Below are 14795 nucleotides of genomic sequence, written 5' to 3' on the forward strand. Positions count from 1 at the left end.
GGAGGAAAAAAAGGGGGTGCAACATGAGTGGTGTTTTTTAGTGCACCATATATTCTGGTAAAGGAGATGCTCATAGATCCAGAAAAATGTCCTTTTGTAAAGAACACAATTATTTTCCATGAGTCACACAGAAGCAAGAAAATGTTTTTATTTATTTATTTCAGCACTTCAGTTCAAAAAGGGAAACTCATATATAGATTTGTTATACACAGTGATATTGTAAGCAACTGCTTCTGTTAATTTTGATGATTATGGCTTACAGCAAACCAAAACTAGAAATTACACAAAACCAAAAAAAAAAAAAAAAAAAAAAAAAGATTTTTAGTACAGCAATGATATGTCATGGCTTCATAGTGACCTCTGTGATCATGGGAAAGACTTCACAGTTGTCCAGCAGACAGTCTGACTTTTAGGGTGAGGCACAAAAAGAAGCCGGCTGTTCACAGAGTGCTGTTAACCAAGCCTATTGATAGAAAGTTAAATGGAAGGAAGACGTGTGGTAGAAAAAGCTGCATAGAGAAACAGTCATAGCCGCGGTCTTGAGAGGATTATGAGTCAAAGGTCATTTAAGAGTCTGGAGAAGATTCACTTGGTGTGGACTGGTGCTGGAATCAGAGCTCCACGGGACAGATCCAAGACATGAGCTGAAGCTGTAACACTGAACCAGAGACAATGTCAGAAGTGGCTTAGCTATGCAAAGGAGGAAAGGGAGTGGACTGTAAATGTTCATTTTTATTTGGAAATCAAGGTCCCATAATCTTAATAGAGATGCAGGTTTCATTGTCCAGCAGGACACACAGAGAGGATTGTTAAGAGGAAGTTGAGACGCACCACAGGAAATAATGCAGAGGCGCCATAGGCCGTCATGAAAGCAACCTGGACTTATTTAACAGCAGAACCCCAGGCTGATCACCTCCATGCTACACTCTATTGATGCAGCAATTCAAGCAAAAGGAGCCCTGACCAAATATTGAGTGCATACACTTTCAGTAGGCTGACAATACTGTTTTTTTTTTAATCTCATGTGATTCTGTCTGAAAACACAACTTAGGGTTTAATTACTTGTTAACCATAACCATTAAAATAAAAATAATTGAATGCCTGACATATATCACTCTGTGTAATAAATCTAGATAAAATGAGTTTCACTTATTGAACTGAGCTACTGAAATGAATTACCTTTTAAATGGTATTTAAAAGGTAATTTAATCTTTACCAACTATATGAAAACCCGGCAGCCACGTGTGTATGATTAGTACCTCAAGAACATTTCTGTCAAAAACATAAATGTGTGCTTTTATCCTATTTAGGGCATAGGGTGACTTACATTGACTTTGAACGCCTGCACAGTGTTGTCCAGCAGCAGCACGTTGCACACAACCTGTGTGTGCTGCCTGTCTCGCTCCAGCTCCGTCGCCCGGACATTGTAGGATTTGCCAGCAGGCAAGCGGAAGCGCGCGCTCATCACGCTCCTACCAGGCTCTGCAACAACCAAACACAAGGACAAGAGAAGGCGATGAGTTTGCGAAAGAGAAAAAGATTGCTTCGGTCAGATCCATGACATTTAGACAACTAATAGATTGCATACACTTTAAGACTCGTGTTCCTTATGTTGCAAGAAAAAAATGCAGATGTATGTATGTTGCAGTTTTCTCCAAATGCCTCAGGGAAGGAAGCTAGAGAGCAATGCAAGCCTGTACAGGTACAGTGAGGGAGTAGAGAACGTGTTTCATCAGCAAAGAATGTCTACAAGAAGGCAAGCTCAAAAAGGAAAATAAAAATGTATATCATGCAAAAACGGTTTAAAATGTATGCAATCTTTACCATTGCATGAAATGAAAACACATTTTTTAATCCTATTAACACAAAATAGTGTTCACAATTAGAATTAGGCAAAGATTAAAATCAGAACTGAAGTTAGAGTGATTTTAATCATTAACTTCTATGAAATAAACAAATCCACTTTTACTGGTTTATAATGATTTCCCTGACATCTTTTATTGTGACTATAACACATGCCAACCCATGTGCATACGTTAAACCTAGCAAGGCACGAAGATGTGGTGACTGTTCTGCCAGAGGGACATGGTCAGGAACAACAGTGTGGTAAGCTATGGTTTTAACACAAGACCAAGGGCAATAATGTGTGCTTACAAAATATCCCCACACCATTATACCACCACCATCATTAAACCACTGATACGGGACAAATTTGAACCCTACCCTCTGAATGTTGCTTAATGTAGCTTAAATTAAAATAACGTTAAATAGTCAGAAATATAATTGTTAAATCCTGCTTTTTTAGTTGAGGCGACTGTCTTAATCGAAGCTCATAAAGTCTACAAGGAACCTTGAGACAATAATACATGATTTCATAACATCCAGGCTTGACTTCTGTAATGTGCTTCATTATAGAATAAGTCAAATCTCCATCGCATGTTTGCAACTAGTTCAAAATGCTGCAGCCCGATTATTAACTCGTACTGGCAAAAAAGAGCATATTTCTCCTGTTTTGGCATCCCTTCACTGACTGCAGGTTCACTTCGAATAAATTTGAAAAACCTTCTGTATGTTTTATAAATGTCTCAACAGTTCTGCACCTTCTTATCTCCCTGATCTGCTGCAGCCATATGCTCCTCGGCGCTCTCCGAGGTCAGCAGAGTAGATGCTTTTATCGATTTCATGAACACGATACAAGCTCAGAGGTGACAGAACTTTCTCTGCTGCAAGTCCAAAACTGTGGAATGATGTCAGGCTGGCTCCCTATCTCGCTGTTTTAGGTCTCGTTAAAAAACGCTTTTGACCCAGTGTGAGCTGTTCTTAAAGTCTTTGTGTTTCTACATATTCTAGTGGATTGTTCTTTTTCTCTGCAGATTTATGATTTTTATTCTGTAGTTTCTGTTTTTTTTGTTCTGTGGTACAGAAGTTTGGTTGGTCTTGTTGCTGTTTTATTGTGCTTTATAAAAAAAGTGGTATGGTATGGTGAAACTCATTCAACCATTTTTTCCAATCTGTCATTGTCCAGTTATGGCTGATCTCTGACAGGCAATGAAACATCTTTGTCCACATGTCTGCCGCTCACTGGATAGTTTATCTTTTTCAGAATATTCTCTATGCAACCAAGAGTATGTGGTACAGGAAAACCCGAGTAGATCAGCAGCGTCGGAAATACTCAGATCAGCTCATCCTCCTGCAAGAACCACGGCATGTTCAAAGCCACTTAACTCCCCTTTGTGCCCCAGTCAGATGATCAGAACTTCGCCTCAACTAAAATGTCTAAATGCATTGACTTGCCAACTAGTTACATTACTTTGATTAAGTAACTGAAATTTAAATAGACGTAACTAATTTTTAAAGTAATCCTACAAACACTGTTGAATAATACCTCCAGACAGGAGGGTGTGTAGATGATGATAATTGTGTCTCATTATTACAGGATTAACAAATTAAAAGCAACTTCATTTCATATATTGTGACATTTACTGTCTTCACATCTCACCACATGACTCATCTCAGTCTAGAGCAAACTGACCACAAGCACTAAATCGCAGTTTACAGAGTTCTCAACATCATTGTACATTTTTCTGTTACTTCTGGTCAATCAGTGCTTGGATCCATCAATACTGTCACTAATTATTCCGCCAAAACCTTTTTCCACTTTATCCGTCTGGTGCAGATTTTTCTGTTGTTGTATTTAGTTTAAATTTGGTTATCTCTCACCGTTTTTGTTTTTATTTCTTTGTGATCCATTGTGACCGTAAGCATAATGACCCCACAGGGGTCATGGCCCATACATCAGAAGCTGCTATATGAATACAGATAGTTTGGTGTGAGCATATCTCATTTTTAATAAACAGTGTGTGTTGAAGGTTTGCTGTGCATGTGAACGGCTTGTCATAACAGATCACCACAAAGCTCTGTGAGCACTGGCAGATGGTGTAAAAGTACACTCACAATAGCCACACAGTCTATAGTCTTGCACACTTTCTTTTACTTCATCTTTTTACTACTTTCTTTTTACTTCATGAGAAAATCTGGTGAATGAAAATCTTTTCAACAGTGACCTTTTATACACCTTAATAACGTTACTCCATCAACTTATTAAAGAAAGAGCCACGTAAAAGGCTTGCTGGCCTTGGATCCCTGGAGGGAGCCCACGAAAACTAACAAAAAGGAAAATGCCACAGAAATAGGTCTGCTGCAAAACTAGCAAAATGTTAAAGGAAAGAGAAGTGCTCAAACAGAGCAAATTTGATGGAAAATTTCTTATCTTATTCAGTTGCATTTCTCCACTACGTTATGCTATAAAACAGACTGACACTTCATGCGCTTTGCTTCACAGCTGGTTTGAGATTCTTATGTGAGTTTTAGACTTACCTGACCAACGCAATTCAACAACTCCTTGACTTTGTCTACATTTTCTCTTTTAAGCCTTTTTGATTTTCCTCCTTGTACATCTCCCACGAAACTTAAACTCCTGACAAGTTCTCCAAAATTGGTGAAAAGGCAAAACGATAACTGGCATCCCGGAAATAAAAGCAGCACTGAGCACAAGTAAAAGAACACAATACCTGCATGATGGTGGCAGCATCATGATGTGGGGTTATGTTTTCTTTTAGAACTGTGGAGTTTTTTTTTTTTTGTTTGCTAATTTTGAACATATCCATATCCATTTTGAAAGAAATTTCAACAACTTACCCCAGATGTGTACACTATTACTTTCTGATGATATCCAATGTCTACCATAACATGCTAGTGCTTTTTTACATTTTTTTCCACTGTAGAATGACTCCTATGGAATGATTTCCTTTTTTCCAGGAAGCTGACACGAGGCTATTCGACTGAATAAACGTATTTTTGATTTTACATCTTAAAATACACAAACATGGCTCATCTGAATCTGGAAATTGCTACTTTTGTGAGTAGACGTTGTGCAAAACTTGAAGTGGGCATATAAAATTGTCTCGTGTCACATTATGAGTCTCTGATTGGCAAGATGTGCAGGTTTTAATGTCACTCTTCGGCCGGTCAACAGAACAATCACACAAAAAAAGAACAATGTGGCACACACTAATGCATAAGTACAGGCACAAACTCACAAATGTGCAAGTGCACCAAGAAAGGCGGGCATGTGCAGTCAGCGGTATGGTCAGCTCGGCAGAAACGGATGCAGAGATTAAGGCATGCAGAAGGAAAAACAGAGCAAGCCTCACAATGACAAACAGACTCATGGATGGGGAAGTCTGACTTTATCCTCGACTGCATCGCCTTATACCAAAAACATCTCTTACACTTGTGATTTAATCTGATCAGAGTGTGATCCAAAAACAGAGTAAAACCTACTTTTATTGGCTTCTGCAGTAAAGCTGACAACAAACTGTCTCTGCTTGCCCTCATCAGGTTTACTTTAGTTAACTCCTAGTGGTCTGACTGCTTCCTGGTGTCTCACAGTAATCAACCTGTCTCATCTCATACCCCCTACTGTAAACACAAAGCACAGAAAGCATATAAGCACAATGAAGTGGAGTCTCACAGCACTTTTGGGTTAAAAGAGGCAAACAGATCGTTTTCGTTTAATTGGTCAGACAAGCTGCCCCGGAAACAAATTTACACGCAGCCTCGGCCGCCTCTGTCCACACGCATTTTCATCCCCTTGAGCCTATTCATATTTAATTGCATTACAGGGTTTGTCTTCATTCTATAATTAAAATGTATGGCTGACCTCTCTTTACACAGAGCCCAAAAGGTGGAGGTCATACCTTCATTAAGTTTAAGCAGAAGCATTAGCATCTCTAAGTTAAAAGGTTAGATGCATGCAATTTTTAAAAAAAGGTCTCCATTCATAAGTGAAACTATTGGCTAAGATGCATGGTAATATATTTTACAGTGGTATCATTACTGTTATCACAGTTCTTATCCCAGGATGAGCCATTTATATCCAGAACTTGCCACAGGCCGTTTCTGCCAAGTTGCATCATAATGTTACTGAAGTGGTGAAAAATAAATGGGTCAAACTAACAACAGTGGCTGTGGATGATGCTGTGTTTGAGAACAGAGGGGGGTGTGGATGTTTTTTTGATTAATGTGCCCAGATTAAAGTCTTTAAATAGTTTTTAATGTAAAAATTAAACAAAAAACATTTAACGATGAAAAAAAAAACAACAGTAGCTACTATGTTCCAGCTAAACAACTAATTGTAACAGAGTTCTAACATATTTGCCACATCAAACCTCTGTCCTTTTCCAGCCTCATATTTATTGCAGATATTTTCCCATTGCTCAGACTTTAAATATGGAGCCAGCGGGAAGAAAAGTTTGGTTGGTTTGGCTGATAATGAATTAAGAGACTAATGCAGGAATACAAGTGACAAACAGTGCTAATGGAAAGAGAGATGTGTGGATGAAACGGGGACCAATGGATGAAAAGACGAATAATGGACAAAATTATAGAAGGAAGGCAGGATAGGTGGATAAATGGATAGACGAACACATAAATACAGGCTTAGATGGCTGGATAATGGGCAAACAAGGTGATGGATGGATGAATGGATAGATGGATATTAGAATGTTTTGTTGTATTTATTATCAAAAGGGGAAAAATGAAAATACATTTTCAAAAAATTCATTACAGCCTTTTAGTTGTATCCCTGAATAAATATTGTTCTAAATACAAACACATGAACATGATCAAAGACCATTTACAGTAAGTACTATGGCTATAATGCCAAACAGCAGCCAATAATTGCATTCAATCATGTTTCAAACATTATCTGGTCATTTATTGATTCTCAAATGGAACCAACGGTGGAAAAATCATGCAAAAATGGCAGTCCCAACCCATGATGACATGCTTCTGAAGTCTGAAAGCGTAATCAGTTAGAATCTGTCGTTATAATAAAGCACAGTTCTTATGATGAAAATGATTTTCTCCATTTAAAAACGATACTTGTCCAGTCTTAAGGAATCAACGAACGGACAGATGTATAGATAGATGGAAAACGGCTGTAAGGATGGACGATTGGAAAGACAGGTAATAAAGGAAATGAAGTCTTATTTAATATGTCCGGTCTTTGTAGGATAACTGATATTATGTAAATTGAACTGAGGCAACAAGCACTTTACTGTAGAACACCATGTAGGACGCCATTGGTTGGGATAATAGAAAAATCTTACTCTGTTTCAGAAACGTCAATTTATTAGTCATTATCAAGCAAACTAAACTGAAAAATGAAAAATATACTAACACATATTCAACATACTTTTAAAACTTAGAAAAGATGCATCCTTGCAGATCTTGTTTGGCTGGGTGTTTGCAAATATTCACAGCCTTGGCAAGAAAGGAAAAATGTAATATGTTGTTCCATTTTTGCCAAAGTAATGTATATTTAAAGGCTTTAAAACTCTGCTAAAATACTGTAACAGCTTTGTCAAGACTTTCTGTTAAATGCAACATGTCACTGGATGCTGTGTGCATTTTACACATCTAATAGAAAATAATTTATGTTAATAACTCTACTAACAACTGGCCGTTTTCTTTTCTTTGTGCTAACAGATGCCTACTGCGACATTTTTTGTTGTTTTTCGTCAACTGTGTTTGTTCCCGTTTGGTCGTATTGTATATTCTCAATTGTACTCCAGTCTATTGACAATGTTCCATAATTTTCTGCACTGCTGTGTTCTTTTCAGCTAAGCTGGACAGGATGGCTACAGTCCCCTGAGAGAAGCCTCCGGAACTCCGGAAGCATGCTGCCATTATTGCTTCCTGCAGTCAGCAGAGCTTACAAACACAAAGCAGAGCATCTGTGTGTATCCGAATGTGTGTGTGTGTGTGTATGTGTGTGTGTGTGTTTGTACTATAAGGGCTCTTGACCCTTACGCTTCCCTCACCGGTGGGCTCCTCTTAACTTATGGCAAATGCAGATGGCCCTGCAGCCTTCCTGTCAGCTTCAGATGGACACATTAAACAATCTTACCTTAGCAAAAGCGATAGACACAAACTTGTGTTATTTACCTTTAAAATCAGGCATGCAAACAAATCAATCACCGAAAAAGGATTTAACTTCTAGTCCCAATTTCTGTCTACAAAACAAACATCTTAAAAAGCCAAGCAACACAACAGCCTCAGTACAAATATACTCTGACAACAAATGAACCTCCAAGGCCGATACAATGCTATTAATGCACAGATTTCTTTGAAGTAACTCAAATACATGCATGCACACACTCTCTCCTGTCCTCTGTTGCTTTGGACCAATTGAAATAAGGCTCTTGCATTTAGAAAAGTCACTGGTTGTGTATTTAACTGCTCTACAGTGTTTCACAAAGCATAAACTAGGTCAGAACAGAAAGCAGGGATGAATATTTGGTTAGCAACAGTAAATGATTTGGAAAAAATGCATTCATTCAAACATAGAATAAGAAATATATAAATGTAGTACACATGTAAATCTCCATGGGACCAGAAAACACCTAAAAGGAGTAAAGTTGCTTTTTTAAATTTTCTCGTACAATAAAGTCTGCTTTGACTGACAGTAAAGTCACGCAACGCGGGTCGATAAATGATAAACGGAGTGAATTTCAATAGTGCTTTCCAATCATAGCGACCACTCAAAGCGCTTTATGCTAGAGTTATTCACCCAATCGCACTCATTCATACATCCATATGCAGCTTGGTAGGCAGCTTGATGTCCGATGTCTGGATTCAGCAGAGAAAAAATAATACAGACAAAACGTCTATTTTGACTGAACATTAATTTAAAACAAGGTAACGAGTGAAAAAGATTTACTGCTATACACAAATGTCACAAACATCTTTGTGTTTATCATCCTTAAAATAAAATAGTTTTGGGCTTATTAATCTTTTTATCAGGCAAGGGAAAAAGTTTATTAGTGAACGAAACAGTAGACGACACAGCTGCTTTCTGAGCTTCTTCTGGTCATACATAAATACCAATGATCCACACCCATGTGAACTTTAAAAAAAATCAACACAGCCTCATGCAACCAAAGGAATCATGGAGTGCGTCAATAAACACCACAAAGAGGTGGTCTCTGCCTTAAATCCCTCAGCCAGCCTGCCGCACAGCCCATCTAATCGCTACAAAACAAATTCAACTGATCCAGTTTACCCTTTATCAAGTCAGCTGACACCGCTCTGTGACAGGGGCCATAACAGTGACAGCTCTGAATTAGATTTTGAATAACTAAAGCAAAAAACATGCCAAGATCACAGGAAAATACAGAGTTCAGAGTCAAATGCCAATGATACCCAATTATGACTCTCATCAGCATCACACACCAGCACCTTTAGGTGGTTCAGGTGTTGCAACAATAGAGCAAATTAGTAAAACATGTTACCAAAATAATGAAATAATATTGCTGACAAAGCAAACAGCCAAAGAATCAACATAAAGTACCACAGTCTCTCCCCTTTGTGGGTCTCCTAAACTTCGACATGAATTAACACCAATTGTGAAAATCACATGGCCTTACTTTAGTTGGACTTGAAGAGAGTCTGTTTTTAATAGTGTGCTAAAACGTAGCAGAATATTTCTCTTTTTTTTTTATTTGTAAACAAAAATGTGCATTCTGATAGAGGTTAAACTAACCAACCCATCACTTGGTACAGATAAACCCAGTAGTACGAACTTAACTGTAGGCATGGTTTGTGGGCCGCTTATGCAAATTGTAGCCATCAGTGCCAAGGAGCAGGAATTTGCTTGAGCACACAAACACCCACAGCCATTCATGAAACCTAACACCTGTCAAATAGGATTCCCGCTGAATCAACGATGCAGATGACTGAGACTTGTAGTAGCTCCGTTCAGCTCAATCTGGAACCAGCCCTGTTCGCCTCCTTTAGACACATCTCACAGGTTCTTGCTTCTGATCATCACAACAGCTTTATTATGTCATCCAGATCTTCCCTTTCGCTGGCCCTGATTATTATTCGTTTCCCACGCCTCAATTTAACCATTTACATGTTGTGATATTCTTCACAGCCCTTATATAAGCACCTATTCTTTGTTCTCATCTCACCTTTCCTTCTTGACCTTGCCATCACATCAATGCCCCTAAAGCTCATCCAAACACGTTTTTCCTTCTTTTGAAAAAAATAGCACTGATTATTTTTAGTGACTCAATGGAGTTTAACACATGTTACAAAGTAATGACAGTGTTGGTAAAAAAAAAAAAAAAAGGTATTGCATCACAAGCGCCCACAAACGGCAGAGGCTTTTCACGCAGTACTGGATCTCAAAACTGTCAAAAAAAACCCTTAAAAAGTCAAATTTATGTGACATACAAAATTAGACCGTGATAAATCAGTTCAAAACGTTTCCCATCTGTAGTCAAACTTTGAAAACAATTCTCTTGGATCTTCAGCTTCCTAGCAAACATCTAATTGATTGGTGGTTCAGACAGTTTATAACATTGCATCCACTTGATAACGAAATGAAAAAAAGCCAGTTCCATCTGAAGAAAAGTAACCCAGATTATGATGCTGCCACCACCGTGTTTTACTGTGAGTATGGTGTTCTACCGGTGATGCAGAGTGCTGTGCCTTACCCTGACTGATACCTTTGTACAATGGGATCAATCTATTGTAACCTCTCCACAGCACAGCTTTAGCTAAAGGATGCACAAAGAAGAAAGCAAATCATGCAAAAACTACTTGAAAAGCTGAAATTTATTTTAAGCTAATCAGATACACCATCAATGACGGCAAGCGGGATTTCAAGATTACTGAATGCTGAACTTGTATCATAAGGTGCTTTGACAAACTATTGAGGAAAGAGTGTGCAGATTATTGAATTCAAGTTGTTGACGCTTTTTCATTTATTTCCTACAGATCTGTTTTTCATGTGGCATGAAGATGCAAAATTAAAGGGTGGAAAAGGTTTTCTAATTTTTCACGTCACGAGTGTGTGCAACCTTTCTGTAATCAAAAAGGCCTTTCCCAATGTTTCTCACATGAACTTTAAAAGCATATGGCTCCAAGAGCATAAATACCAATTTATACTCAATGAAAAAGCATATTGCAAAAAAGAAACCATTTCTGATCTGTAAACTGTAAGAAGGCAAACCCAAAGATGCACAACTTTCACCTCATTGCGTTTAAACGCCTCTAAAGCGTTCACTTGTTGTGAATTTACATATAACACAAAGAGTCACAGTTAGATGGTGGATAACAGTGGGGAAAAAGTTATCATCTTGAGGTTTCCTGCTTTCAGCTAACACTGCAAGAAACGCGCCTACAAGTGTTCCGATTAATTAGCACAACTTTCACATCAAAAATGTTTAAGCAAACATGCAACAAACACACAAAAAAAGACATTCCTGAATTTATAAATGAGCTTTTCTTTATGCAAATGCACCCTGGGCTATTTCACAAAACAGTTTCTTATTTGAATCTTTGTAGATGACAGCTGCTGTATGATAATCACTTTCATATGTAACTGGATATTGCCTAATTAGATAGAAAATAATTTAAAATATGATTTAGACTTGGTTGGCACATTCTGCTCAGGAAAAAAACACTAGCGGTCAAATGTTTTAGACACACTTTCTCCTTTCATGGTTTTCTTTATTTTCATGACTATTTACATTGTATGTAGGTTCCCACTGAAAGCATCAAAACTGTGAAAAAACACATAGGAAATTAAGTAGCAAACAAAAAATTGTAAAAGAACTTTGGATAAGTTTTATATATTAGATTGTGTAAAGTAGCCACCCTTGGCTGTGATGACTGAAATATTAACCTTTGGCCGTCTCTCAATGAACCTCTGGGAAGTTCTTTGGAAACCCATTTCATAAGACTACGTCATGAAGCTCAGGGAAATAATGCTGAGAGAGCAAAGAAGTAATCAGAGCAAAGGGTTGCTTTTTTGAAGAATCTAAAATATAAAACTGTTGAGAAATGTTATTTCACACTTTTTATTTACTATATAATTCCTTGTTTGTTCATTCAATCTACAATTTAAATAGTCATGAAAATAAAGACATCCATTAAATGAGAAAATGTATCTAAAACTTTTGAATGGTAGTGTATAAACAAGAGAAAACCTACACAGATCCTCTGGATTAGAAATATGAGCAGGGTGGGACAGTGGTCTTTTAATTATAAAACAAAAGGCCTTTCTATGTACAGTATGCTGCACTCACACACACACACACACACACACATATAACACACCTCTCAGCACGCACAAAGAGGAACAGAAAAGCAGGTCTGATTAAAAAAGCACATTCCCCTGATTTTTTCCCTTTCCCGCTGATGCCGGCACCTTTAAATGTTACCGGGGGTCGAGTTCTGAATACGCTGCAGATTTCTACCTGCATCCACCCCAACCTTGCACATTCCTGTCCCGCCAGCAGGGAGGCCAGGTGTTCTGCAGCAAAAACACACACCTTCCTGCTGATTGGCGGTTACACTGCCAGAGCAGTTCAGTCACAAACACACAAATTTCAACAAACCTCAGACTGAGATACTGACCTGGAACTACATTAATCTTTATCTTTCATTTGAATGTGCTAACTCCTTGATTTTAAAATTGATTCAATCAATGATTCTGTACGGTGGTATGACTGCAGTTACTGAGACAAGTATCTAGTTTGTCACCTTAAAATCTAGGCAGAAAACATGCTTCTTGTGTTTGTCAGGCAACTATAACTGGAAACATGAACCGAATGATGAGCCCAAAGCACCTTCACACTGAATGATGTTTGAACTAATGAACTCATTAGGAGGGTTATTCACTTTGGCAGAGCCAAAACATTTTTACTGCTTAAAAACCTGTGCATATAATCTGTTTTATAATAGGTTTATTCTGCAACAACCTGCATGTTCAAGCTAAACATTTTAGTACATGGATAAGCTTCAAACACAGAGCCTCTCCTTTCAGCTTGTAAACAGTGCAAACGCTTAACTGAGGGGGTAGAGGGTGTGTCTGAATGTCTTCTTCCTGATAAATATGGCAGCCTGGTGAAACAGTAAACACAACTGTGATACCACACCAAAAAGTTCACATGTTCAACCGTGGTACCATGCATGAGCATTTCTTCATGTGGTTTGCTTCGTGTTTGCGTGACTGCATTGTTTTGCTGCTGGTTCTCCTGTTTTCTTTAGCATCACATTGATAAATCAAGGTGTTTTTGTCCATGTCGTTTGTTTCTCACATGTCCCATTTATCTTATAAGCTGTTTGCCCCATCTGTTGAACACTAGTTTTATGTCGATTCTAAATGAGACATTTAAGTGCACTTTTGGGGAGTTTTGTAAAGATGATTCCTGTTTCATGGCTCAAACTGTGAGAAAGAGACGCTTAAAAAAACTGTATTAGAAACGATGAAGTAGGCCAAGGCTTCTCTCAGATTCTCAAGTTATGACGGCCTTCAGTAAAAATATTAACACAAAAAGTAAATTATTTACTTGCTTTTATATAGCACAGAAGAGTAACAATTCTTACAACTCCTGCTAAGATGACATTGAATTTTTATGAATATTTAGAGCTGCACAACGTACTGAATTGCAATCGTCATCGCAATATTAATCTGGGCAACACTGCAACTGCGAAGGACAGCTTGGATGCAATGTTTGGTAGGATGCTAGACCATCCATACCAATAAGATAAGCTTTCACTGCCCTCTACACCAACCCTTGATATATATTCTTAGTGGATGAGATGCTAAAGCTCACACCAGGGATATTATAATGAAGGAAAAAGTCTCAATTGACACTGTCATTGCAATATGTAGCAAGTAGCAACAACATAGTCATTACATGGTTTCCTGATAATAATAGTTTTAACACATCTTCAACACGCCTCAATGTAAAGATGTCATTTTTAGCATAATGTCTAGATTTCATCCACAAACCTAAGGCAGTCACTACTAACATAACACACAGTAACATTCACCCCAAACAAAATTTCTCAAGAAATATATAAAACTGTTTAACACAACAAAATTAACACAAAACAAACAGATCCTATAGAACAGACTAGCTAAAATACAAGGAGAGGCTATAGTTTGAGGTAGACAATAGATATTCATGTATAGGTATGTAACTGATGTGTTTTTAACCACCATTTGAGTTGTTTTTTAAATGGTGGAGTAGTGGTCACAGCCCCTGACAGGTACTGCTGATTTATTGCAGGAGTGTGTGCCTTTAACGGACACAGGCATCCGACTAAACTCGGTCCTTCGCCTCGGTGTACAACATTCTCCTCTGGTTTTTATGGTGTTACTGTCTCTGACTCAAGTGATTTAAAAGTGGCCGGGCAAGCCCATTGAAAACCCTTAAAAACAAGAGAAACATCTTATGGCTTTCAATGTTCAAAATGTCTTTAACATTGGTACAATAAATAAAAAGGCTTCCTATCAAAGACTTTGAGCGTCCTTTTAATGCTGTTTGCTGATTTTGCAACCAGGCTGCAAAACAGTATTTCATGTATGAAAATATCATTAAATAATTCATATAGTTAACATAATTAGAATTTTTAACATGTTTAGATGTGATTTGTAGACTACAACAAGATACTTAAATTTTTTAATTAACAAGCACATGTGGGACTGTTTTTGTTGACCCCCTGCCATTTTTTTTTCATTATTTTGATATATTGAAATATATTCATTCTATATATATATATATATATATATATATATATATATATATATATATATATATATCTACATACAATAAACACCCAATAGTAGTTTACAGGAAGCACAGAAGAGTAGGAAGAATTGGGGGGTTTTGTTATTCTACCTTCAAGGATTAACAAGAATAACAAGCTAA

At 37.6% G+C, this 14795-nt stretch overlaps 1 protein-coding gene across 2 annotated transcripts in view; it reads right to left on the reverse strand.

Moving 5' to 3' along the window:
• The window catches only part of ptpn4a (protein tyrosine phosphatase non-receptor type 4a), a 95002-nt gene that overhangs the window by 55161 nt on the left and 25046 nt on the right, over positions 1-14795 (reverse strand). For both annotated transcript variants that reach the window (XM_047370454.1, XM_047370453.1), the window contains exon 2: positions 1328-1482. In XM_047370454.1, coding sequence (XP_047226410.1) covers positions 1328-1465 — 138 coding nt within the window. In that variant the 5' untranslated portion in view covers positions 1466-1482. The remainder of the gene's footprint in view (positions 1-1327; positions 1483-14795) is intronic.

This window comes from Girardinichthys multiradiatus, chromosome 7 (genome assembly GCF_021462225.1).
Source record: "Girardinichthys multiradiatus isolate DD_20200921_A chromosome 7, DD_fGirMul_XY1, whole genome shotgun sequence".
NCBI classification, from domain to species: Eukaryota; Metazoa; Chordata; class Actinopteri; order Cyprinodontiformes; family Goodeidae; genus Girardinichthys; species Girardinichthys multiradiatus.